The 26,885-nt window shown below is 48.2% G+C and overlaps 2 protein-coding genes across 4 annotated transcripts; one reads left to right on the forward strand and one right to left on the reverse strand.

The window, feature by feature from the left end:
- The first annotated feature begins 442 nt into the window (after window positions 1-442).
- Window positions 443-17,544, forward strand: LAMTOR1 (late endosomal/lysosomal adaptor, MAPK and MTOR activator 1). 2 transcript variants are annotated; one of them, XM_082844192.1, is made up of 5 exons: window positions 443-590; window positions 5,320-5,465; window positions 5,717-5,794; window positions 6,138-6,264; window positions 17,464-17,544. In XM_082844192.1, exons 1-5 carry the CDS (start codon window positions 549-551, stop codon window positions 17,476-17,478), a joined length of 408 nt encoding a protein of 135 aa, XP_082700318.1. In that variant the 5' UTR covers window positions 443-548; the 3' UTR covers window positions 17,479-17,544. The 2 variants fall into 2 exon arrangements, with proteins under 2 accessions (XP_082700318.1, XP_082700317.1); XM_082844191.1 differs by lacking the exon at window positions 17,464-17,544 and adding an exon at window positions 6,606-7,235.
- On the reverse strand, window positions 7,377-23,520 carry LRRC51 (leucine rich repeat containing 51). Of its 2 annotated transcripts, XM_082844189.1 has the most exons (6): window positions 23,388-23,520; window positions 14,954-15,036; window positions 14,201-14,338; window positions 9,577-9,782; window positions 8,513-8,661; window positions 7,377-8,231 (listed from the first exon to the last, which is right to left on the reverse strand). In XM_082844189.1, exons 3-6 carry the CDS (start codon window positions 14,280-14,282, stop codon window positions 8,090-8,092), a joined length of 579 nt encoding a protein of 192 aa, XP_082700315.1. In that variant the 5' UTR covers window positions 14,283-14,338; window positions 14,954-15,036; window positions 23,388-23,520; the 3' UTR covers window positions 7,377-8,089. The 2 variants fall into 2 exon arrangements, with proteins under 2 accessions (XP_082700315.1, XP_082700316.1); XM_082844190.1 differs by lacking the exon at window positions 7,377-8,231 and having other exon boundaries at window positions 8,355-8,661.
- Window positions 23,521-26,885: the final 3,365 nt, after the last annotated feature.

The following is a 26,885-nucleotide window of genomic DNA, read 5'->3' on the forward strand; positions in this document are numbered from 1 at the left end:
CAGTCCAGGTTGGGTGACACACCCTCTGTATGTCGCCAGCCTTGGCACCAGGCAACTGGGCCTATCGGTGTGTACTCTTGGAGCATAGAGCCTGGATCCTACTCGCCCCTCTAAAGGCATTTAGGAGAGTATTTCATGACGGCAGTTGGTATAAATTCGCTCACTGGCCCACAAAGGTAGCCTGGCGGCCACGGAACACATAATACACTTAACACGAGGGCTTCTATAACCGTCAGTGAAAGTCTCCGGCTGAGACCCGGAAGAGGCTGAAGTCATATGATCCGCCCCTCCCTTTCCTTGCATCACGTGTCTCACGGCCTGTCACGCAGCGTGTGCCTTCCCATTGGTTGGCTAAGATCACGCGGTAGGGGCGGGGCCGGAAGCCGGGGTTCCGGCGGCAGCCGCAGCGGCTAAGCTCCTCTGGGAAGGGGTAGGCGCGGGGGCGGTGGTTACTTGCTGGATGCAGGCGTGGGTCATGTGACCGGAAGGGCTCCTGACGGACGCCGTCCCTCCTCGGCGCGGCCTGAGCGCCCGGCCCGACCCCCGCCATGGGGTGCTGCTACAGCAGCGAGAACGAGGACTCGGACCAGGTGCGGCCGCCGCGGGCGGGGCTCGGGAGTGAGGGCAGAGATCCTGGGGCATGGGGCCAAGAGAAAAGGCTGCAGAAGAGGGTCAGCAGGACTTCAGGGCTCACTGAGTACGGGGGCCCGGAGAGGACAGATTACAGAGGAGACGCCGGGCCGGGCTGCTACCCCTTTTAAAGCCTCATTTCTTTCTGCACAGCCCCTGTGTTGGGATGTGCAGGCAGCCGCGTGTCCCGCTCGCTCCCGCGCCTTCCATCTTTCCCTACCTTCAGACCTTTACAATTTCAAGGATCCTCAGCCTAGGTCTCGGGGAAGCACTTTCTTCCCAGCTTCCTTCTCTGTGTTTTGTATTAGCGGGCTTTGTGAATCCATTGTAAAGGTGGGTAAGCTGAGGCTCTGAGTTAGAGTGTCCCGATATGAATCAGGAATCTGTGTATACTCTGAATCCCTGGGGTTGAAGAAGGAAGGTCACTGCTGATCTGGGGTCGGAGAAGGCCTATGGAAGTTGGTGTCATTTGAGTTGATCAGTGAAGGTTTTAATAGACACAGTGAGGACATCAGGACCTGTGGGAAGTTGGAAAGCAACAAATCGGGTTTAGCTTTGGCTAGATTGGGGGGAAAAGAGAGGTGGGCTGGGGAGCTCAGTTTGGCCTGCCCCAGTGCAGTCCCTACCTGGGGCCTCAGGGTTCCTCTAGCTAGAAGGGTGTTTGTTCTGGGAATTTGGCTGTAGATCTGATCCTTTTGCAGAAAGGATTAGGCTGGGAAGGCCTGTACAGTTTTTTTTTTTTTTTTTTTTTTTTTTTTTTACAGTTTTAAATTCTGTCTCTTCCCCTTGGTGTATTCTAACTTCCTGCCACACTTAAATCCTTGCCCTGCCTGCCTGACCTCCTCTGAGGAGGGGAAGACCTTTTCAAGGATGAAGTCTCAAATTGTTGGCCACTTGCCGTTTTGGTTATCTCTAAGCCTGGATTGTATATTTCAATACATATAGAGACAAAAACTGTAGAAAGGTTTCAGCAAGTAGCTCCCAGTCCAGTGGAGTAGATGGTCACAGAAACGGATTATATCACTGGTAAATGGGAAGTAGATCTTTCCCCAGTGACTCATGTTAATCTATTTTGGGTCAAGGACTTAAGCTGGGGAAAATGTCACTTGTATGAGAGGGATGGGTGGCCCCTGGGCCTCATTAAGTCTCCAAATGCCCAGTGAACATATACATATGTCTGTGCCTTATGTTAGGCATGCCATACAGCCAGTACTTCACACTTCACTCCAGCCTGTTAGAAATAGGAGGCAATATCCCTGCCTACTGGGAAAGCTATGGTTTAATGGGAAATTGTCCCTTAAACCATAATATGGACTCTTGCAGGGAATGAGTCAAGGGTTAACTCTTTATGAGAAAGGATACCAGCTTCTAGCTGGAATTGCGGTTTTCTTGAATCTCCACCTTCCCCTTGATGGGCTTTCATTTCTGTTTTTAACCCCCAGAGATGGTGCTTGATCAGTCCTGGGTGATTTGAGGCCTCACGTGGAGAAGGTCTGCTTACTACCTGGTCTACAAGCCAAAACCATTCACTGTCCCCTCTTTCGGGTCTTGGGCAGGCCCCTCTCACACTCTCATATTGGACCCTTTGTTATAATAATAAAGAGAAATGTATAACATGTTACAGTTTTCAAAGACCTTTTACAGTTATCCCACTTGATTCTTGCCAAAACATCTGTCATATAGGTACCAGTTATGTCTATTTAAATGTGAAGAAAAACTTCAGAGAGGCTAAGTGATTTAGCCAAGGTTACAGAGCTGAGAAGTGCCACAGGCAAGGTATTTTGATGCCAAGTCATGTCTTTATCCGTTGGGCAGACTTGTGTCTTCTAGCTGTGCCCACAGACCAGGTGGCTAGTGATAGGCCACATACATGTCTGTGCTACAGTAGGCAGTGAAGCTCTGACTCCCAGGTTGACGTTGACTCCAGGACAAACGTTGGTGTGAAAACCTCCCCCATGCTCCAGTCACCCTTTTGGGGATGGGGTGATGTTATTTGTCCACTCTAATTGTGGTAGCATGGCCTCTTCCAGGAGTCTAGGTCTCAGGAAAACAACCTTGTTCTTGGAGAACCCCTTATCCTGCAGGAGGATCTGTCTGAATTGGGGCTGGGGAAAAGATGGACATATAAGAAGAAGCAAACTCCGGCTTCATTATGGAGCTGGCTTTCCTTAGAGATAGTTTAATCTTTGGCAAACATCTTGTTTTTAGTACTTAGCTTGTGTTTTAGGGGGTCGGGGTGTCTAGGAGTTGGGAGCTGATGAGGCAGAAGCCCATAGCTTCTGTCTCATGCTGTTGGGAACTGGGGACATGGGCAACCTAGGCTTGAGACAGAAGAGTAATGTCAAAAGGCTGGCCCTGCCTAGGGCAGGGCAAGCAGGGTAGGAGGAAGTATCCTCTGTAAGGAGAGTTGTGGAGTTGTGGGCAGGGGAGCTGGGAGCCTGCAAGTGTGAAAGTCTGGTAGGAACTGAGATAGGCCTGAAACGGAACACTAAGGAGTCCAGTGGTCTGGCACTGAGGGCTGGTGAGTCCGCTTTAGCCAGGATGCACCCTTGTCTCTGGTTTTGTCCTGGGTACCCTTGTTCTTTATGCTTTGGATAGATACCCAGCATATCCACTTATCCAGTTTGCAGCTGACACAAAGCCATCAGGGATTTGCAGCTGATGGGCTCAAGACAGGGTTGTATTCAGAAAGATTGCAGTAGATAAGAACAAGGGGCTAAAACGAGGAGAAATAACACATAGAATTATACAGGACCAGGGAGACTTGGCTTGGTCCCAGGTCAGTTCTGGGGGTTGTGGTGATTAGCATAGGCTAGCAGAAACAGGGCTGCTGAAACTAATGAAACCACATTCACAGAGGTGTGGTGGCTTGGCAAGGGAGGGAACAACTCCAACTTTTCAGGTAAGGATACACCGGGAGCACCAAGTTTGGTTCTGGGAGTCCCACACAAAGAGAGCATCGGAAGAGAGGAGAGTAATCACCTGAGAGTAGAAGGGACCTGCCCTCAAGAAGGGACACTTGGGGACTTCCCTAGTGGTCCAGTGGGTACGACTCTGCACTTCCAATGCAGGGGGTCTGGGTTCGATCCCTGGTCAGGGAACTAGATCCCGCATGCATGCAGCAACTAAGAGTTTGCATGCCACAACTAAGGAGTCCGCATGCCGCAAGTGAGACTTGGTGCAGCCAAAATAAATAAATAAATGTTTAAAAAATTAAAAAAAATAAAAGAAGGGACACTTGGGAATTTCCCTGGTGGTCCATTGGCTAAGGCTCCATGCTCCAAATGCATGGGGCCCAAGTTCGATCCCTGGTTAGGGAACTAGATTCCCACATGCCGCAGCTAAAGATCCTGCACGCTGCAACTAAGACCCAGTGCAGCCAAATAAATAAATAATTTTTTAAAAAAAGGGCTTCCCTGGTGGCGCAGTGGTTAAGAATCCGCCTGGCAATGCAGGGGACACGGGCTTGAGCCCTGGTCTGGGAAGATCCCACATGCCGCAGAGAAACTAAGCCCGTGTGCTACAACTACTGAGCCTGCACTCTAGAGCCCACGCGCCTAGAGCCCATTCTCGGTAACAGGAGAAGCCATGGTAATGAGAAGCCCATGCACCACAACGAAGAGTAGCCCCCACTCGCCACAACTAGAGAAAGCCCATGCGCAGCAATGAAGCTCCAACGCAGCCAAAGATAAAATAAATAAATTTATTTAAAAAAAGAGAAAAGAAAAAGAAGGGACACTCGGACTGTGGGGCCCAGAGTTTGCAGCTGGAACTCCTGTCCTGAGATAATATGAGGAATGGCCATTGAGAGGTTGGACTTGCTTTTCCTTGGGGCCCAGGGCCTTGTCTGGCCTCACAGGGCCTCTCCATCCTGGGAGCAGACAGCCTTGCTGGGGAGGATCTGGTCTGGGGGATTAGGAGGGCCATTCTTGGGCTCCTGACTTGTATTAGTTTCTCCTCTACACCCCATTGTTTTGGTATTTTCCGTTTTGGTATTTTCCACCTCCTCTGTCTTCCAGTCTCCAATATCCTTTCTCTGCTGGGGGCTGGACCATTTTCTTTTTTCTTTTTTTAAACATTTATTTATTTATTTATTTATTTTTGGCTGTGTTGGGTCTTCGTTGCTGTGTGCGGGCTTCTCATTGCAGTGGCTTCTCTTGTTGCAGAGCACAGGCTCTAGGCATGTGGGATTCAGTAGTTGTGGCACGGGGGCTCAGTAGTTGTGGCTCACAGGCTCTAGAGCGCAGGCTCAGTAGTTGTGGTGCACGGGCTTAGTTGCTCCGCGGCATGTGGGATCTTCCCGGACCAGGGCTCGAACCCGTGTCCTCTGCATTAGCAGGTGGATTCTTAACCACTGCACCACCAGGGAAGCCCTGGATCATTTTCTGAAGCTGCAGGGCTGTTACTAAATACCTGCTTTGTGCCTCTGCCTGTCTTTTCAGGGCCTCTAAGACTGCTTGGTTCCACTTTAATTCATCCTAGACCACCAGCTTAGCTTAGCTTAGCTTCCAAGGGCAGGCAGGATCTGAGTCTTAGAGCCGACATTCCGTACAGTTGGGCACTTGGGATATTCCTAATAAAAATATTTTTGGTGCTTAAAGGTCAGAGCTGGGCTGAGAAGAGAGCCTAATAAAGGTGGGTTGGACTAAGGGCCTCAGGGCTGATGTCTACCCCCATGGCCTCTCCTAGGACCGAGAGGAGCGGAAGCTGCTGCTGGACCCTAGCAGCCCACCCACCAAAGCCCTCAATGGAGCCGAGCCCAACTATCACAGCCTGCCTTCCGCTCGCACCGATGAGCAGGCACTGCTCTCCTCCATCCTCGCCAAGACAGCCAGGTGGGCATCACAGGACCGGGCCTGGGGCAGACCTCCTTCATCCATATTAAAGACTGGGATGGAGAGCCAGGCCCAGGACATGGGGGATGGGATAAGATCAGTGGGAAGAGGTGCCTCTGGGCCCAGCCCTGCTCCCGTGGGCAGGCAGGGACACTGGTGTCAGATAGCCCTGGAGTTGGCACCTGGCAGTGAGTCTTGTTTGTCCATCTCGGAAGCACCTGTTATGTCCTCTCTGCCTCTTCTCCCCAAAGCAACATCATCGACGTGTCTGCTGCAGACTCCCAGGGCATGGAGCAGCACGAGTACATGGACCGGGCGAGGCAGTACAGGTGAGCCTCTGGCCGGCTGGGATCCCTCAGGCTGCTTGGGCCCCTCCCTTCCCCTCCCTCTGATCCAGCTTTGGAGCCTGGGCCCCAGTCCAGGCTTCTCCTTTGGGTGTGGCCTGGGGGGTGGCCCCAAGTCACTTGGGTGCCTCAGTAGATGGTCCTGTTGAGCCAGTTTGCCCCATGACACTCAAGGGTATGGAGACTAAAGGAGGTCGGCCTGGAGTGGGTTTGTGGTGAGCTGAGGCTCCTGTCACCTACTTCTCTGGTCTGAGGAAGTGAAGCTTGCCTGGGCTGGCTGGGCCGACTGTGGCCTGACTGCCTGTCCCCCCTCCTCCCCCTCGGCCAGCACCCGCCTGGCTGTGCTGAGCAGCAGCCTGACCCATTGGAAGAAGCTGCCGCCGCTGCCGTCCCTCACCAGCCAGCCTCACCAAGTGCTGGCCAGCGAGCCTGTCCCGTTCGCCGACTTGCAGCAGGTGAGCCACCCCTCGCCCCGCCCCTGCCGCTGGGTGGCAGCGAGGCACAGGGTTCGCCCCTCCACCTCAGAGGAGGTAGGGAAGTGGAGTTAGGGAGCCTGGTAGCCTGTGGGCCCTGCTCACTCCCACCTCACTCTTACTTTTCTTCTTTTCCCCATCCCCTCTCTTAAACCTTCATTCTTTTGCTACCCTTTGTTCTTCCCTTCTTTCCCATCCCTGCCTTTCTCTTTGGCTCCCTGTCCCCCATCATTCCCTCTCTGGCCACCCATCCCCTCCGCCTGCTTCCGGATCTCCCTTCTCACCTGTCTCTCTGTTCCTCTCTCCCGGTCCCTCTGTCCCAGGTCTCCAGGATAGCTGCTTATGCCTACAGTGCACTTTCTCAGATCCGTGTGGACGCAAAAGAGGAGCTGGTTGTACAGTTTGGGATTCCATGAAGAGAGGGGTCCCTGGACAGCTCTTCTTCTCCTCTCTTCACTCCGTCTCCACCCTGCCTCCCCTGGCCCCCAGCCTCACTGTGGCTTATACAGTATCCTAACCTGCTACTAATCACAGAAGAAAGTGGAGGAGGAGGAGAAGAGTGAGGCGAGAAGCCTGAGCAAGTGAGGATGGAACAGGGGAGGGTAGAACCATTTGGGACTGGCCTTCAAAGCCCTGGCCACGGGTGGGGTGGGGGTCACAGGGACAGGGCCTGGTAGGTCTTCACTGTCACTGGGAAGGTGCAGGTGCCGGTGTGAGGGTGATCACTAGGGGGCCTCTTAGGACCCCCTGCCTACCCTTTCTTGGCCTCACTTCTGTCCCCCTCTCCCTGACTTGGTGCTCACATGCACCTCACGAGGGCTTGTGACCAGGGTCTGGATGAGCTTGAATTTGAATGAATTGAGTTTGTATTTCTAGCACCCTGGGTTTTTACATGTTTGGTTTTTTTTGTTTTGGTTTGGTTTGTCACCCTCGATAAAGGAAGTGTATCCATCTGTGTGCTGGTTCCAGCCCCTCTGTCCTGCCCACCCCACTACTACTTACTTCTGGCTACTCAAGTCTGTGAGCAGCGAGGTGGAGGATGGGGAGGGGGCATCTTCTAGGGGCACTAAAAGGAATCAAGGAGATAAGGCTTCAGGGTTCCCAGGTCTTAGCTGAGACTTGGCCTGCACTAACCTCAGATATGATAAGACTCAGCTTGTCCCTCCTCCAGTGATGGGAACACTGTCAAAGCTGAACTTGAATCTGAGGCAGCTCTCACTGTTGTGGGTATTGCCTCAGGCTCAGTGGAATTACCAAGAAGCCTGGTGAGGGAGTGGATGTATGCAGGGAGACCAACAGCACCTGGTACAGAGTCAGCAGACACATAGTTTCAAGCAGAAGATTCTTTTTATCAAGTGAAATCTTAAGTAGAATCGTGATATGTAAACATGACAGTGGAACTACTCTCATCTGATTGATTGAAGTGAGGGGTTCAGAGGTCACAGCCCATCTTATTGGCCTCCTGTCATGGAAGCCTCTGAGGCATCTCCACAGAACCTTGGTGCTCTGCGAAGCAACTCTAACCTCAGGATATCTGACCTAAAGAGTGAAAAAGGGGCCCAGACAGGTTAGATAAGTTTCCCAAGGCCATGCAATCAGCCCAGGTCTCCTGCGTCCCAAGCCAGCAGGCCTCTCCTTCCACTTCCTCCTTGTTCCAGTGAAGTAAGACCAGAGCTACAGGCGCTTGCCTGAGTTGGGGGGCATCTTTACATGGTATAAGAGACTTCTGCTGAACAGCTCAAATCATTTATTGTCAAACCAAGCTGAGCATCCCCAGGCCTTCAGGACTGCTGGGGTCCCTGGAACCTCACAGTGCATTGTGCTTGATCCAGACCTTCTGGGGTTTGATGTTCATGCGTTTCCACACTTCAGCTGTTGAACGGTCTGCCTTGGTGACCCCACTGAAGTCGAACGTGGTGATACGGGGCAGAGTGCACAGCACATATTGCCTGTGGGGAAGACTTGGGCTGGGGGTCAGGCCCCCTTCTAGAACCCCTTTCCCCCTCCACCAGTCGCTCCTATCTCCTCTGACTGCAAGGAATGGAGGGACTTGTAGTAGAGTGTGGGGGAGACTGAATTTATCCTGACTGACATCAAGAAATGCCTAAAGCCCTCTACTCCCTTCCCTGGTCCAAGCATAGCAGAAGGATGGTGTTAGGTTTCTAACCCTAACGCTCCTCCTTTCCCTCATGGGAGCCCAGCGGAGCCCACCTCCAGGCAGGGCACTTACCTATACCCCTTCTCTTCCTCTATGGGGTTCCCATGGAGTGTCAGGCTGCGGAGCCGAGGGAGGACAGCCAGCTTGTTCACCTCTCCAAGGCGCTGGATGCTGTTGCCATGGAGATAGAGCACACTCAAGTTGAAGAAAGTTGTCAGGACCTGTTGGGGAAGGAAACCGGAAGCTAGACTGGACAGAGCCGTGTATCTGTGCTCAGGACTGACTTGTGGGCAGAGAAGGAAGAGTTTGGGGAATGATTTGTCACCCCCAGAGCCGTACTAGATTGATTCCAACCTACTTTTATTTGCCTTTGAAGGGGTACAGGGGCACCACACTGACAGAGCACTGTGATCCGAGGGGCAGAAGGTATGGGCCTGGGTCCTATCACTGCCACTGACTTGCCAGGTGCCTGGGCTCTCCTGCTTCTCCTTGAGCCTTAGCTGTCCCTTCACTGAAGACCATTCCAGCTTTGGTGTTCTAAGATTCTATCACAACAGGGGACAGGGGACAGCATCATGCTAGGTACGTAAGAGCTTTTAAAATAGTAGTTAAATTGAGATCAGTGCACCTGGGGAACAGTTTACAAGTCATACTCTAACTCCTTTCCCCTCTAGCACAGATCCTGGATGAAAAGGGGCCAGTTTTGTTTGTTTCTTAAAATTTAGCCTGAGTTCATGGAAAGTAACTGCTGTACTTTTAGTACCTACCTCTGCAAAAGAACTTGGCACAAAGCACAGTGGGTGCCCAATAATAAGCTACGATCAGCCTCCTATGTGAAGGCTTGCTATGTGCCGGTTGCTTTTCATTTGTTCTCATTTAATCCTCACAAAATGTTTATAATGCTGGCATATTATCCCCATTTTTCAGACAGCAAGGCTGAGGTTTTGAAAGGTTAGGAGCTTGCCCAAGGTCACAAAGTCTGAGGCAGATCTAGTATTTGAACCTATATCTATTTGAGCCCACAGCCATGTGCTTTGCAGGGCACCATGCTGCCTCACTACTTCCTTGATAATATGTGGGAGGTGGAGAGGCTGGGGACTGGACAAGGTGGCTTCAGGTCCACCCTCTGGACTCACAGGGTCAATGGAAGTCAGGTCGTTGAAGGACAGGTCAATCCAGGCCAGGTTCTCTGGATGCTCCAGAAGCTGTGAAACCACATGGTTGAAGTCTCTGAGGTCATTGAGGACGTTGTTGTTCAGCCACAGGGACTGAGATATAGACTTCCCTGACTTTGTGTGCCTTAGTGGTCGTAGCCCTGTCCGTGGCTTCTCGTTTAACAGATCTGTGGGGACAGAGTGAACTTTGGGTATGTCATCTTTGCTTTTCTGGCTCGGGGTGGGGGTTGGCAAAGGAACAGAACTGGGAGAATTTGTAGCTAGAGGAACTGGCAGGGCCAGAATCCCATGCTTGTGTCCAGTGTGACTGTATGCACTGCTCCGCAGGCCCCAGCAGTCAGAGTGAGCTTGGATTAAGGGTCAAAGACTTCACATCCCAAACTCTTGGTTTGGGTCACGTGCTCTTCTCAGGTCTATTGTATCATTGGGTCCTCTGTATACCACCCCTGTGTGGGAGTTGGAGGGAGGCGGATTTTATAGATGAGGAAACCAAGAAGCAGAGGTGTTGGACTTGAGCCAAGATGCTGAAGCACAAAATCCAGAATTATCCACTGGTAGGGCCTATAGAATTCACTTCAGTGTCACACACTCTTGATGTCCTCTCCCTCTTCCATTAGTATTGAGTAACTGCTGTGTGCCAGATACTGGATATACAATGGTGAACAAAATGAGAGATGAGCTCTGTATGAATAATAGAGCAGGGGTGAAGCAGATGTTTATGCCTTGGAGGAGCTCAGATGGGAAAGATGAAAACAAACGGTGAATATACTATAATAAATGCTATTTAAATTGTGGAAGCACGGAAAAGGGTCTCCTAACCCAGTTTGGGAGCTTAGGGAAGTTTCCCAGGGAAGGTGAAGCCTGAGCTGGATATCTCAGTGGGTTAGGAGACGTTAACCAGGCAAAGAAGGGTGGAAAGGGTGAGAAGAGCATGAGCAAAGTTACAGAGGTATGGAATAGCATGGGCACACACACACGTACTACACAAGGGGGCAAGGAGGGAAAAGGAGACACGGAGCCTTGAAAACCAGGCTGAGCATCTTAGACTTTATCCTGTAGAAGATGGGAAGCCACTGTAGGGTTGAAAGCAAAGGAGATGATACAGCTCTCTCAATTCAGAAAGATCACTGAAGGTTTAGTGTGGAGCATGGATTGTAGGGAGTGGGTGGGACTGGAAGACCAATTCGGCTCTTTCAGTCATTTAAGCAAGGATGAGGGACATACAAACAGCATGACTTGATGGTTGACAAGATGCAAGGGTAGAATAATATTCAAGGGTGTTGGGACTTCCCTGGCGGTCCAGTGGTTAAGACTCTGCACTTCCAACACAGGGGATGCAGGTTCAATTCCTGGTCTGGGAACTAAGATCCCACATGCTGTGTGGCGCGGTTAAAAAAAAAAAAAATTCAAGGGTATTGCCCAATGTTCTTGATGACTGGTGAGATGCCAGTCCTATGAACTGATACAGGATTAAGAAAAGGAGAAGAGGGACTTCCCTGGTGGTCCAGTGGTAAAGAATCTGCCTTCCAGTGCAGGGGACGTGCATTTGATCCCTGGTCGGGGAACTAAGATCCCACATGCCGCAGGGCAACTAAGCCTGCGCACCACAACTACTGAGCCTGCGTGTCTCAACTAGAGAACCCGCGTGCCGCAAACTACAGAGCCCGCACACCACAACTAAAGAGAGGAAAAACCCACACGCCACAACTAGAGAGGAGCCCACACGCTGCAGCAAAGAGCCGCGTGTGCCGCAACGAAAAGATCCCACATGGCTGCAATGAAGATCCCGCGTGCCACAACTAAGACCCCACGCAGCCAGAAAAATCAATCAATCAATCAAAAAAAAAAGAAAAAAGAAAAGTTGGGAAGGTGATGAGTTCAGGCTTGGCCTTGGCATATCTGAGGTTCCTATAGTACTAGAAAGAGGAGAAGCCGAGTAAGCAGTTGGATATGAAGGAGACATAGACTTGAGAATCATTAGCATAGAGTGTATACAAGTTAGAGAAATAGATAAGATTCTTCAAGCAGAACGAGGGTGGGGGGAGGGGCATCCATTAAAGAAGTTAAGAACCAGGGCAGGGAGAACCAGGAGGCTCACAGTCTCAGTGGCAGAGTCAGAACCATACACCAGCTCTGGCTGAGGTGACTAGATGCTTCCTGTTGCCTCCATGCCTTTAGTTATTTGTCTAAAGCTGCCTCTCAGAAAGGAAGTAGTACTTTCTGAACTGGTCCACTTGTCTTCACCCTCTCCTCAGCTCTTACTAGACACACTTCTCTTCCACCCCCACCCAGCTTGAACTTCTTCTCCTCAGCTGCAGGTCAGGCAGCATCCACCAGGTGGCTCTCTGTCTTGGTCCGGGAGTGAGTGGACCCACAGTTGGGGCCTGAGGGTGGGGGGGAGGTGGCAGGAGGGTCATGAAGCGGAGTATCCCAGCTCGTGAATAAACCCTAATCCTGACCCCCAGCCTCACATCGCCTGACTGCAAACCCTGAACTGAAAAGAGAGATGAGTAAAAGTTAAGATCAAAATAAGCCCACCTATGGACTCGCCTCCAGTCTGGTGAGGCAGCAGCTTGGGGAATGCCAGCAAGCATGGGCTGATCCCCAGCTCAGGGGGAGCCACTGGGGATGGCATTGCCTAGAACTTGAGGCTGCCTGGGATTGCTGTGATCATGGGTGGAGGAGGGTGTCCAGGCTGCTCTCCGCAGACTCCATCAGAGCACTGCATTGCCTGAGGATCTGTCAAAGCTGCCCTGTTCAGAGTAGGCCAAGGCGGGTCTGGAAATTGGACAACAGATATCAACACTCAGAGAACTAGGGGTTGTCTAGCCCCAGGAAGATCTGGGGAAGACATAATTCTGTCTTCATATCTATGAAGGGTTGCCATGCAGCTTTTCCCACGTGTCCACAGAGAACACGTGTTTGATGTGAAGAACTTTCTTGTGTCATTCCTCACCCTGTAATGGAAGGGCTGGTAGGTGTGTGGTATGGGACTCCCTTAACTGGGTTTGTGAGCAGTTAGAGCACTATGGGTTGGAGGTAGTAGACTGGATGCCTTCTAAAGTCACTGCCATTTCAGATTCTATGATCCACATATTGATTAATTCAGGAAATAGTGTACCAGGTACCCCAAAACTCTACCCTGTCCTCTAACCCCAATTTTAAGTAAGTGTGCCAAATGCCCTGGGGAACCTGAGGGGACTGGCCTTTTGGGGCTTAGATGTGCCTCTCCTCCCTTCCCCACTCAGCAAGGAGCATATGCCTGGCATACGTGTACAGACCTAAACACACATATATAGAAGGCTTAATAATAGTGGGTGCTCAAGATTTAACTGTTAAATGAAAGACAGGGCATCTGCGCAGATTATGTTTTGTGCTGTGCAGTTATCCTTGGTCATAGTAACTTGTCTCTCCCCTCCTTCTGAGGACACCATAGAGGGCTAAGCCACACTCCCCACTCAGATCTAGGAATTCTCAGGGTAGGTAGGAGCCATACTTCTCTCCTTCCTCTGTCACCTCAGCTATCTTGTACATAGCCATTATTGCAGCTAAAACCCTGTGAAACATGGACTACATCAATCAGAAGTGATGCTGTGCATAATAAAGGAGGATCACGGCAAGTGGGTGTGTGCTATGAGAGAACAAATGGGAGTTACTGTTGTAGCTGACGGCAACCCAAGTAGTAAGTACCCTAAACCCAAACCCAAGTAGTATCCAGTACCCTTGATAACTATTCATGTGCTTCCTGAACTTAAAGGTGGCCGCTGCTTGCCTAAGAGAGTCGACCAAAGCCAGATAATGGCTCTAGGTTATGTTGATGCCAACCTGTGTTCTGTGAAGGCAGACGTACTGATGTATTTATGAGAGCAGATAACAAAGACAGCAGAACTTCCCTGGGAAGAAGCACATTCTCTTGAGAATATGATCTTGATGAGAGCCTCCCTCTGTCCCCTCCTGAAAGGTACTAGCTGCCCATTTACACACACACTGAATGATAAAACAGGAATGAGCGTGGGCAGTGCTGGGACCTGTAATAAGTGTGGGTGATAATGGAATAAATTTGGATATGACTGAAATGAATATAAAATTTGTCAATAAATATTTAGACTGGAAACATGCCAGTTTGTTAATAACAAGACCTTACATGTTTTACCAGTGATCAGAACAGGCTTGTGTCCTCAGAGTGGGTTCTGCCTGTTGGCTGGACTCTGTAGCAGCCTGTGTTTTCCTTTCATTAGTCTCTTCTCTCCAGGTAAAAAGTGGAGAATATACTATTGGCTGATAGACTGGCTCTCCTGTTTTCTTCCACCTGACTGTCTTGCTGTAGCCTGGCTTCTTTTGAAGATCATCATTTACCCTGAAAGCCCCCTGGGTCCTTTCAGATTTGCTGGTAATTTTTTAAAAGGCCAAACTCTTCCACTCCCACCTTCCTACCCACTACTCTCCCCAAAATAGCAGCAACAAATATCCCATATGCTTATGCAAAGAATCTCTTTAGGCTTTTAAGTAGAAGACTGGCTTCTCCCTAGGGACCACACCCATCCTGCTGCCATGGTGAGTGGAATGCTGTGCTCTGGGGGCTGACCTTGGGTCACGTGGATGTTTCGGAAGGAGTAGTCCACAGGGGGCTCTTGCACCGAAGTGTTCGTATAGTCCTGTTTGTTCATAACTCAAGCCATCATTTGTCAGGTGGAAGCATGGGCCCTGGGAATCCGGGTTCAGCCTGGGAGGACAGAGAAGGACTGGTGTTTGGCCCTCAGGTTTCCTCATAGCTCTCCACCCCTGCTATATACCCTCCACTACTCCAGGTTTGCATGGCTGCATTTCTACTTTAAGATAACAATCATGATTCCTTGCATTTGTAGGGCACTTCCTACTTCTCTGAGCACCTTCACATCCCTTAGAGTTCATTGATAGTTATAATACCCATTTCTACTTTCCAAAGAAACTGAGGCCCCAGGGTGAAAGCACTTGCCCAAAGTTAAGCCAGTGAGTCAGCTGTGGACTACAATCCTAGTCTTCTGAATCCTACTCTGAGTCCTTTTCTGCTACTCCATAGTAGTTGCCATGAAGGCTGTCTTTATAGCTACCCTCTGGTGACATCAACTGGGCTATTCTATTGCTTAACAAACCCCTGAGGGCCTGCACTGGATCTGGTGTCTGACAGCCCTTTGCAGTCTGACCCATATGGGGATTTGCTACCTTCTCTGCTCACCTTGTCTGTCGGCCCCATTATCTTTTCATCGGAAGACCCTACTTTCAGCTGCGTCCTGAATGTAGTCATACATATATAAACATACATACATATAAGACCAGAGTCTGCCTCACTCTCACTCACCTGTCACTGATGCCTGAAACTCCGCCATTAGGGATTCATTCCTTTGGGTTCAGGGATTGTTCCCTGTTAAAATGGAAATACCCCTTGAGAGGGGTGAACACAGTGTTATCAGTCATTTACAATGTGGTGTGAATTGTCTTATCAGATCCTTTCCAATTTATTAGCTCAAGTAAAGCTGAGAATTTTTCGACTGGGCAGAGCCATGAGAACACCACTCACCTGTGAAGAGGAGAGCTGACACAAACAAAAGACAAATAGACTGACAAATACATGTCCCAGTCAACCTCCCCTTCTCACTTCATCCACTACTGTCACCTCCTTTGCACTTACTACTTTACTTGCTTTCCAAAAGGATTTGAGGTATTTTATGGTAATAACACACTCATAAAACAGGATGATTTGTAGAACAGAGCTGTCCAACAAATATAATGAACATCACAAATGCAAGCCATGTGTATATATTTTTTCCACATATGTAATTTAAAATTTTCTAGTAGAAAAGTCAAAAGAAACAGGTGAGGTTATGTTTAATAATATATTTTATTTAACCTAATATATCCAAAATATCATTCAACATATAATTGATATTAAAATTTGAGATACTTTACACTTACAGCACATCCCAACTGGGACAAGCTACCTGTCAAGTGCTTAATAGCCACTTGTGACTAGAGGCTACCATACTGGACAGTACAGATACAGAAAATGAAAACATGGAAGAGAAAGATTAGAAGCCAGAATAAAGGAAGAGAGAGAGATGAACCAGGGAATTAGGAAACTATGCCTCTATTTATCCCTGAAATTCCTGGCAACTAAAGCAAAAGTGGAAACCTTAGTATATGTGGTTCTCATCATTCAATTCAAAGAAACAATTTGTATCCAGAGACTATGAAATTCACAAATGTTCTTAAAATGGAATTCCTCTTAAAAAAACCATGGACCTGAGAGCTTATAATTCAGCTTAAGCTTAACACAGTCTAGGTAAATTCCTTTTTTGGTGACTTAACATATGAAGGATAGAGTTTAACAGGTTTAGAGGAATGGAAAGTGAATGTCTTCCTCTCAAAAAGCAGCAGTCTCAACTGAGCTTTGGGTAAGTGATGGCTTGAGTCACTTCACAGATGAATTCTCTGTCAAGTGTGAGACTGGCCTGATGGGCATGGGTTGTTGATTGGGGAGACCTGAATCTTTGGATATCAAATCTACAGACACAACAAAGAACACATTATTCTTTTGTAGAAATAGAGGAAGCTGGCTTGCTTCTCACCTAGACGCGTCCCACTTGAGAACCCACAAGAAGTTTGATGCCTCTGAGCAAGACTGGATACTTTTCTCAAGTTGGAACCCCAGAGTTCAGCACTACAGGACATGGATTTTAGCTTAAAACATTTAAGGGCGGATTTTTACCATTAATCTTGACCATCAGAGAACCTCAGTGCAGTTCCAAAGGACTTCTGATTTTGTGTAGCACCAGCTCCTGAAGCATTTTTCTGGATGAGTTAGTATTAAAAATAGAGCCCTGGGGCTTCCCTGGTGGCGCAGTGGTTAAGAATCTGCCTGCTGATGCAGGGGACACGGGTTTGAGCCCTAGTCCGGGAAGATCCCCCATGCCGCGGAGCAACTAAGCCCATGTGCCACAACTACTGAGCCTGCACTCTAGAGCCCACAAGCCACAACTACTGAGCCTATGTGCCACAACTACTGAAGCCTGCGCGCCTAGAGCCTGTGCTCCGCGACAAGAGAAGCCTCCACAATGAGAAGCCCGTGCACTGCAACAAAGAGTAGCCCCTGCTTGATGCAACTAAAGAAAGCCCGAGTGCAGCAACGAAGACCCAATGCAGCCATAAATAAATACATAAATAAATTTATTTATTTATTAAAGATAAAATGGAGCCCCAAGTAGTTCGACAAATTTGCCCGTTGGAAAGGGTTATTAGTCTTCTCCATTTAAACACCAGCCCAGGCTGTGAGCTAGTGTTGTGTCTTATTCATCATCTAACACAGAACCTGGCTTACAGCAGGCACTCAGGAAATGTTTGTGGGAGGAATGAATGAGAAACTGCCAAATACAAGGATTTCTGTTTTGGGGGTGTTGATGCTAAGCTGCACTTTCTAACAATTGGCTCCGAGGTTCAGCTATTTCAGTCCACACCTCATTCACAGTAAGATATTTAATTCAATTCTTCAAACATTTGTTCAGCGCCTGCTGCCCTATGCTTGACCAGAAGGAATGAAGCCAAGATACAAATAATAGAACCCTGTCTGTAAAGAGCACAGGAAATCCTGCTGGGTTGCTATTGATTGTGGCAAACCAGGCTGCATCCAGTTCTAAGAAACAGCTGCCTACTTAGTGAATACTCTCATGTTTCAGTACTCAGCTCTAGCATACCCTCTTTGATGAAGACTTTCTTTCCAGATAAAATTGATCATTGTGCCCTGTATCAGATTGATTCCCTTGATGAACTCTATCATGGTCTCCCCTGTATCCATCTCTTTTGCCCTCTTTGTAGTTCCATCCACTCTGATGCTGGGTTCAGCCATGCGACTTGCTTTGGCCAACTGGATGTTGGTAAACATGAAGCAAATAGAAGCTTAAAGAGAGGACTTGCCCTGTGCTCTTTGCCAGTGCCAAGAGAACATGGTTAGCCTGCTGGAGGGATATGAGAAACGTGTAGGTGAGATACGTGAAAAAGAAAGCCAGTGATCCCAGGTGAGGCCATCCTAGACTAGCCTATAGCCAGCCTACCCGAAGGCAAGATCACGAGAGTCACCCAACCCACATGTGACTGCAAACACATGAATGAGCCCTGCCAAGACCAGAAGAAGCACATGGCTGACTCGGAGGCTGGGAAGCAATAGTAAGTGTTCATTGTTTTAAGCCACCATGTTTTTGGATGGTTTGTTATACAACAATAACTAACTGATATATGCCCCCACTGTACTTTGAATAAAATTTCATCACAGCCTGTTTCCTTATCTGTAAAATGGAGACAAACCCTGTCTTGAGAGCTGTTGTATGTCCTGTAGCAGGTGTTCAATAAATTGAACCAGTTGTACTCTCTGTACTCATTTCTTTATAACCTACTTCCTGTTCCCTCCCTGTAAGCTTGAGGACAGGGAAAGAAGTCAGACTTCTTTCTCTCTTCCCACCATTACCCTGCACCAAGCCTGGGTATTCACTAAAGCCTTGATGGATAAATGGAGAAATGAAAGAAATGAAGGAATAAATGAATGATATCTTCAAGGTGTCACATAGTGAACCTGACTGCTGGGGAGAACTGACGAGCCTTGAGGTTGCCTTACTTGCTCCAGTGGCTATGTTTTTGGAGTCAGTCTTTCCCAGCTGCTGTTCAGCCTCATCACCAGGAGCTAGTCAGACCCTAGCGCCTTCCTCATTTGTCTACGTTGACTGAATTGATGAATGACAGGGTTAGGGGCATACCTGCTCTGTTTTGGAGTTTTTCTTCTCCCGACTGGAAATATCATTTACTGTTTTGCTTTCTTTTTTTTTTTTTGCGGTACGTGGGCCTCTCACTGTTGTGGCCTCTCCCGTTGCTGAGCACAGGCTCCGGACGCGCAGGCTCAGCGGCCATGGCTCACGGGCCCAGCCGCTCCACGGCCTGTGGGTTCTTCCCGGACGGGGGCACGAACCCATGTCACCTGCATCGGCAGGCGGACTCTCAACCACTGCACCGCCAGGGAAGCCCTACTGTTTTTCTTTTTTAATTTTAAAAGTTAACGTGATAGCTGAATAAAGTCAAACAACATAGAGAGATACATCAAGTGAAAACGAAAAGTGTGGCTCTCCATCTCACTCTCCAAGAACGCTCATGATTTACAGTTTGGGAATATAACCTCCTAGAAGACATATATAACAAACTTATGTATATTTTAAAATAAACACATACTTTCTGTTCCTTTGTAAAGCTACTTTTTTCTTTTCAAATTGTTGTAGACTCTCTTACCCTTTTTAATAGCTGCAGAGTGTTCCATAGAATTTGTGTGTACCCTACTTTAACTTTACTTGGGCTCCCCCGGTGATGCAGTGGTTAAGAATCCGCCTGCCTGTGGCACATATATACAATGGAGTATTACTCAGCCATAAAAAGAAACGAAATTGAGTTATTTGTAGTGAGGTGGATGGACCTAGAGTCTATCATACAGAGTGAAGTAAGAAAGAGAAAAACCAATACCGTATGCTAACACATATATATGGAATCTAAAAAAAAATAAGTGGTACTGATGAACCTAGTTGCAGGGCAGGAACAGAGAGAATGGACTAGAGGACTTGTAGTGGGAGGGGGAAGCTGGGGCGAAGTGAGAGTAGCATTGACATATATACACTACCGGATGTAAAGTAGTTGGCTGGTGGGAAGCAGCAGCATAGCACAGGGAAATAGGTTTGGTGCTTTGTGATAACCTAGAGGGGTGGGATAGGGAGGATGGGAGGGAGGCTCAAGAGGGAGGGGATATGGGGACGTGTATGCATATGGCTGATTCGCTTTGTTGTGCAACAGAATCTAACACAGTATTGTGAAGCAATTATACTCCAATAAAGATCTATTTTAAAAAAAATAAGGCCTGGGAGTCAGAAGAAAAAAGAAAAAAGAATCCGCCTGCCAATGCAGGAGACACAGGTTCGAGCCCTGGTCTGGGAAGGTCCCACATGCCGTGGAGCAAATATGCCTGTGCGCCACAACTACTGAGCCTGTGCTCTAGAGCCCACGAGCCACAACTACTGAGCCTGCGCTCTAGAGCCCGTGAACCACAACTACTGAAGCCCACGCACCTAGAGCCCATGCTCCGCAACAAGAGAAGCCACCACAATGAGAAGCCCGCCCACCCCAATGAAGAGTAGCCCCCGCTCGCCGCAACTAGAGAAAGCCTGCGCGCAGCAACGAAGACCCAACGCAGGGCTTCCCTGGTGGCTCAGTGGTTGAGAGTCTGCCTGCCAATGCAGGGGACAAGGGTTCGAGCCCTGGTCCGGGAAGATCCCACATGCCGTGCAACAAATAAGCCCATGTGCCACAACTACTGAGCCCGTGCGCCTGGAGCCCATGCTCCGCTACCAGAGAAGCCACCGCAAAGAGAAGCCCGCGCACCACAACAAAGAGTAGCCCCCACTCGCTGCAACTAGAAAAAGCCCACGTGCAGCAATGAAGAACCAACGCAGCCAAAAATAAAATTAAATAAATAAAATTATATATAAAAAAAAACTTTACTGGGCTTCCCTGGTGGCACAGTGGTTGAGAGTCCGCCTGCCGATGCAGGGGACACGGGTTTGTGCCCCGGTCCGGGAAGATCCCACATGCCGCAGAGAGGCTGGGCCCGTGAGCCATGGCCGCTGAGCCTGCGCGTCCGGAACAGGCTCCGTAATGGGAGAGGCCACAACAGTGAGAGGCCCGCGTACCAAAAAAAAAAAAACTTTACTTAATTTAACTTCATTTAACCAATCCCAAGTTGATGATGGAAATTTGTTTTTAGTTTTTGGAAATTGCTAACAATTGGAATTTGATTTGTTGATAGCCTGTCTCTTCTCTCTCTCAGGTAAGTAGCAACATTATGGCCCAGGAAGCTGTGAGGAATATTGAGATGAAGAGATCTGATAGGAGATTCAACAGCCTGGCCTAGTGAGGGTTTCTATTTATGGGCTACAGGTGGAAGGAAAACCAAAGACCGTCATGAAAAGTCTTCCACATAATCTAATGTATTCTGGGAAGTTATATTTCTAGGTGCCAAAGGTAGGCCCCAAATTCAAACTGGTTCCTGCCCATCTCTCTACTCCCATCTCTTATCCTCACCTCCAATTCTGCAGGCCAGCCAAATGCAACTACTTGGAGTAAGTTCCCTGCACCTGCCTCTGGGCTTCTGCACATCCAGCTTTCTCTGCTTGGAGTACAGTTTCTTCTTTTTGCCTTGCTAATTTTTAATGACTCAGCTCCGGTTTCCCTTTTTTCTGAGGAGCCTACCCTCATGCCCAAGTCTGGATGTGCGACTTCTCTTCTGGACTCCCATAACACCCTATATTTACCCTTGGTAGCACTCGTAACACTAGTATTATCTCCTTACTATCTGTGTGTACATAAACTCCACCAGGGCAGAAGCCATGTTTTTCTCATGGTTGTATCCTGACAGTGGAGGCAAGTAGTAGGTACTTAACAATATGTTAAACATTGCAACAGTGAATAACACTATAAAGGAGAGGGACACGACGTTGCTATAATTGAGAGATCTGAGCTGCTCTAGGCAGTCAGGGGAGATAGTCCTAAAGAAGTGATTGAGAGGGACCTCCCTGGCGGTCCAGTGGTTAAGACTCTGTGCTTCCAATGCAGGGGCGTGCGGGTTCCTCCTTGGTGGGGGAACTAAGATCCCACATGACACGCGGCTCGGCCAAAAAAAAAAAAAATAGTGATCGAGAGAAATATGAAGGATACATACAAATTAACTATGGCAGAGGGAAAAGATGAACATTCCAGGAAGAAATAACAGCATGTGTGAAGGCTCTATGGTAAGTGGTTACTTGAAATTTTGAAGACCTTAAAGAAGGCCATATAACTGGAGGGAGAGTGGGAGGGAAACGTATGGTTAGACTGGAGGCTGGAGAGGTGGGTAGGAGCCAAGCTGAGATGTTGCTTGATGCTAAGCAATAGGAATCCCAAGGTATATTTTTAATTGGGGGTATTGTGGGGAAAGTGAACAATATCAGATTTGCATTTTGAAGGATTACTCTGGTTGCAGTATGCAAAATGGCTCGGAGGGAAGGCAGGAAGGATGTGATGGTAGCTACGACCAGAGAAAAGATACTAGGAGTAAAGCTGACAGGATTTTATGATGGATGGGAAATGAAAGAGGTATTAAAGATAATGCTTGTTGTTTTGACTTCTGTAATGGTGGACAGAGGTGAGAACACTGGAAGAAATTCAGGCTTGGAGTACATAGGGATTATGAGTTCAGCTGCAAACATGTTGAGTTTGGATGTTTTTGAGATATCCTGACGGAGATGTTGAAGATGCAATTGGTTATTATAGATCTGGAGCTTGGAGATGAGGGTTGGGTGGAGTTGGAGATACACACTCCCGTACATCTGCATATAGGTGGTAAATGAAGTTGTGGATGAGAATATCCAAGAAGAGAATCTTAGAGTGAGGTGGGAAGTGGGCCTAGGACCAAGCATGGCGGAGGTTTAAGACAGTAAGTGGACCAATCAGGGCCAGCTAGGAGCCAGCCAGAAGCTAACTAATCATGGCAGCATCAGACATGGGTGCTGTGTTAGCAAGACTGTTTACTTCTTGTTTAGTTAAATCTGTTTGATTCCCATTGTCTTTAGTCTCTCTAGTTCTCTTTCCCCATTTAAACTTTCAAGGAAGGATCTGAAACCCATTCAGGCTGAAATGTAAATAACTCAATGTAGGCGATACAAGTTTCTTTTCCCTGGGGCAGTTTATCTTACTACTTTGAACAAGTCCTTAAGCTAGAGAGGCTGTAGGCTCAAGCTAGAGACTTGGCTGGAAGTTGGCAAACAGGGGTCTAGTCCTAGCTGTCACTGACTTGGTGTGTGGCCTCCAGCAAGTCACTGCTCCTCTCTAGGTTTCAGTTTTCCAATCTGTGAAATGGGGATAAATATCCTTGGGCTCACCAAGCTCAAAAGAAAGACTGGATGTGAAGACACTGGGTAAGTTGTAACAGATCTGTCATGAAGACTGTAAAAGGAGTGAAGCTCTGACTGCAGAACTTGGAGAAGCAGACCACAGAGGAGGTGTAGGGAGAAGAGGTAATTTAAGGACAGGACCCCTAATAAGTATGTGTGGGAAGATCCTGCTGACTCTCTGAAAAGGAGGCTCTCCCCTGGGGTCTTCCTGCTTGGAAGGAAAGGGGCAGTTCAAGCCCCAGAAAGTTTCCTACAAATCCAGAATTAGGGACTGTGATTTATTCTAATCTTACTCCCATGTCTTGAAGAGGGTCTCAGTCGACCAGAGGAAAACCAACCCCATGTCTGAAGGCGTTTCAGATCTCCCAAGATGTGTCAGGGATTTGAGACAGTAGTATTAGGGGGTCCCATCTTTGTGATGGGGGAGGTTCTTAAGCACCCCCAAATCTGTCTGGGTATGTGTCTCAGCCTTCCCTTCCCTCCCCGCGCCCGTCTATCCCATATGGGTTTGTGTCTTGTTCACTGCGAAAAGGGATAAGGGGTAAGGCGGGGAGGTCTCAGGCCCCCGAGAAAGGAAGATCTTAGTCTTTCTGGGTGCCCCTCCCCTCTCCATAGAGTTCTTGTCCCCTAGAGCAGGTTTCCTGTTTTCCCACCCAACTCACCCGCAGTTGCTTCCCCTCCAGCCTCTGCGTCCCACTATCTCAGGGTTACTCAGAGCAACTCTATGGTAACTACCTATGTCACCACGTCCCAGCTGAGCGCCGTAGGCGCTGCCGCGATGCCTACCGGGAGCTGTAGTCCGTCAGGGGCTGGGTTCCAAGGCCGCGGGCAGTGCAGCGATTTGTACTTGCCTTCGCCCTCAAGCCGAGGGCCGGGGTCCGGAAGTTGTGACACCCTTTCTCCCTTTCCAGTGGCCCTCACACTTCCTTTTCCCGGGTCCTCCAGCGTGCTCTTGCGTGCGACGCCAGCCGACAGGGGCCAATTGAAGGGCGGCGCGAGGGGGCGGGGCCATAGTTTAAACTAATTGTGTGCTTACGGCGCTGGCGCGAGCCCGCGACCAACGCAATCCGGGGGAAGCCAGAGTAGGAGCGGGAGAGCGGGGCCAGGTAACCGCTGCTGGCGTGTGGTTTGGGCGCCCGCAGGGATGCCCGGGCCCAAGGGGGATGCTGGAGAGGCGGGTGTGAGCGGAAGGGCTCCTTCGTAACCGAGGCTGACTGGGGAGAGTCTATCTAGGGTAAGGTTTGTGAGGAGAGGGCCTTGTCCGAGGGGGAGGTGCCGGGCGTGCTTAGCGGGGAGGGTCTGTTTGGGGGCGTGTCCATGGAATCGTGTCAGAGGGCGACGCGAGTGCCGGTAATGCGGGTTCCTGAGAGGCTCGTCGCCGAGGGTTCCTGTAGTGGGAAGGCTTCGCCTATTATTGTTAACAATAGTGGTAGTAGTAATAAACATTTTCTCAACCCCAACGACGTTTGAGACATTGTGCCACACCCTTTATATGGATCTTTTTAATATTCCTAACAGCATTATTATACTTTATTACAGGTGGGCCATCTGAGGTTTATGTTCAGCTTGGCCAGGGTTGCATGGGTAGTGCGTGGTTGGCTATACCGGGGTTTTTGTGGAGTTGGGCTTAAGTGGGGGGGAGGGGCTGTGTTGGCGGTGCGGGTTGTCTTGGACTAACGAGTCAGTTTATTTTGAGCCTCACTTTTCACTTATGATGTAAACAACGAATTTACCTGCCTTACCTACTTTCCTGGGGTGGTTCTGAGGGTGGAATCAGGTAAGCTGTTTCTTGGAAGCATCTTGGAGAGTAAACATTTTTGACTATAAGTGATGTGACTGTGTGAAGGTTTTTGTTGGAAGAGAGCCCAGCTGGGTTGATGCTGCCTCTTCTGGGCGCCCTCTTTTGCTTACACCTGAGATAGCGCTTTTCATCTGGTATTTGTTTGTCTCCCCTACTAGATAGAGACGGTGTCTTTTGTACCTCCATCCTCATGCCTATGCAGGGTGTGAAATGTATCATGGTCATTAACGTATGCTTTGAAATGAATGAGCTTACTTGGGCTGAAAAGGGATAGGAGCCTGGCTTTTCCATCTGTATTTAGTGGCTTTTGAACCTCTTACTATGTCCTCTTGCCTGGAAGGGCACTGCCTTCGAAAAATGTGATAATACTTACTTACTTTAACGCATGCTTACCTTTCTCTGGGGTCTGTTGCCTGGTCATGTTGTCTGGTCATGTGTTTCTAAAGTTCTGGATAATCAAGTGTGGTGAGCAGAAACCTTTGATGAGAAGGGAATTGGAGCTCTACATTGTGGAGATCTTTACTGCTGTGAATATATGGGAACCTTGAGGGAATGTTCACATCAAGTAAGGCATCTTTCAGCCAGCAGGGATGAATGTATGTGTTCCCTCCCTCTCTGTTCCTGTGTGGTATTTTCTCCTTCAGAGGAAGAGGAACATACTTCTTAGTAAAAGCTGCCAAAGTATTCTCTTCTTGGCCCAAGTTCAAGCAAGTGATGACTAACTGTAAAGCCTGAATTACAGTCTAAAGCCCCAAACTGTACTCCCCCAAACTAGAAGATCTTAACCAAAAGCTCATATAAGGAACATTTCTATTTAGAATGTTCATTTTTTAATTTATGGAATATGGGAGTGGGAAGAATGCCTTGAACTAAAACTTGAGTTCTAGAACTGTTAGGATAGGGGAAAGCCCTGCCACAGATGGATAAACAGAGCTGATCAGGGAATGTTTTGACAGCTGTGTCTAATTGATAAAACCCTATGGTCAGTAGGTATGTCAGGGGTCATTTATTTCAGCCTCTTACCCAGTTTACATTAAACATATCGAAACATATTGTCCAGACTCAAATGAGCATTTCCAAGAATGAGACCACTTCCAAAGGTAGTCATCTTAATGTTAGAACAATTCTAATAAATAATAATTGTTTTGTGCTGTCACTGATTATTTCATTTTACCATATACATTTACTGTTTGCTTTTTCATTATTCTTTCTTGCGTTTTATCCCTTCTTTTTGTGTCAAATAGATGAATACATCCTTCAGTTTTTTGTTTTTTGGGGTTTTTTTTGGCTATGCCAGCGGCATGCGGGATCTTAGTTCCCTGACCAGGGATCGAACCTGTGCTCCCTGCAGTGGCAGTGCGGAGTCCTAACCACTGGACCACTGGGGAATTCCCCCTTCAAATGTTTTCTTAGTGAGGGTCTGTTAGTGGTAAATACTCTGTTGGAAAATATCGTTATTTCCTTGTCAGTCTTGATTGATAGTTTAGCTGCGTACTAGGCTTCCAATTATTTTTTTTCCCAGTGCTTTGAAAATGTCATTTTACAGAAATTCTGGCTTTTTGTTGTTACTCTTGAGAACTGTGCTCACAATTGACCTATTATTTCATTGTATGTAACCTGCCTTTTTCTCTGTTTTTTTTTAAGATCCTTTTTTTTTTGTCATTTGTGTTCTGCAGTTTCATTACATGGTGTGGATTTAATTTTATCCTACTGGGGGCGTATAGTGATGCCTCAATCTGAGATTTCATACCTTTCAATTTTGTAAAAATTCCCCTCTTTATTTAAAAAAAATGTTTTTCCGGGCTTCCCTGGTGGTGCAGTGGTTAAGAATCCGCCTGCTAGTGCAGGGGACGCGGGTTCAAGCCCTGGTCCAGGAAGATCCTACGTGCCCCAGAGCAACTAAGCCCATGCACCGCAGCTACTGAGCCTGCACTCTAGGGCCCCCGAGCCACAACTACTGAAGCCTGCGTGCCTAGAGCCTCGTGCTCCGCAACAAGAGAAGCCACCGCAATGAGAAGCCCCCACTTGCTGCAACTAGAGAAAGCCTGGGCGCAGCAACAAAGACCCAATGCAGCCAAAAATAAATAAAATAAATTTTTAAAAAAACCAAAAAAGTTATTCCATCTGTCACTATACAAAAATATTACATTACCGATTATATTCCTCACACTGTACAGTTAATACCCGTGACTCACTTATTTTGTAACTGGAAGTTTGTATCTCTTAATCTCCCTCACCTATTTTTCATCCCCCCAGTCAGCTTCCCTAGCAACTACCTGTTTGTTCTCTGTGACTCTGTTTTGTTATGTTTTTTAGATTTCACATATAATTGAAATGGTACAGTATTTGTCTCTCTCTCTCTGACTTATTTCACTTAGCTAGTACCCTCTAGGTCCATCTGTGTTGTCGCAAATGGTAAGATTTCATTCTTTTTTACAGCTGAGTAATATTCCATTAGATATATGTACCACATCTTCTTTATC

Source organism: Leucopleurus acutus (assembly GCF_964270905.1).
Source record: "Leucopleurus acutus genome assembly, chromosome: 8".
In the NCBI taxonomy this organism is placed as follows: Eukaryota; Metazoa; Chordata; class Mammalia; order Artiodactyla; family Delphinidae; genus Leucopleurus; species Leucopleurus acutus.

Bases quoted from the DNA above. Each gene is read 5' to 3' on its own strand.
- LAMTOR1 (XM_082844191.1), top strand. From the start codon at position 549: ATGGGGTGCTGCTACAGCAGCGAGAACGAGGACTCGGACCAG. The intron at 591-5,319 runs GTGCGGCCGCCG...GGCCTCTCCTAG, and splicing joins AGAACGAGGACTCGGACCAG to GACCGAGAGGAGCGGAAGCT. The intron at 5,795-6,137 runs GTGAGCCTCTGG...CCCCTCGGCCAG, and splicing joins GACCGGGCGAGGCAGTACAG to CACCCGCCTGGCTGTGCTGA.
- LRRC51 (XM_082844189.1), bottom strand. From the start codon at position 14,282: ATGAACAAACAGGACTATACGAACACTTCGGTGCAAGAGCCCCCTGTG. The intron at 9,783-14,200 runs GTCAGCCCCCAG...CTGTCCCCACAG, and splicing joins AAACATCCACGTGACCCAAG to ATCTGTTAAACGAGAAGCCA. The intron at 8,232-8,512 runs GTAAGTGCCCTG...TCTTCCCCACAG, and splicing joins GAGGAAGAGAAGGGGTATAG to GCAATATGTGCTGTGCACTC.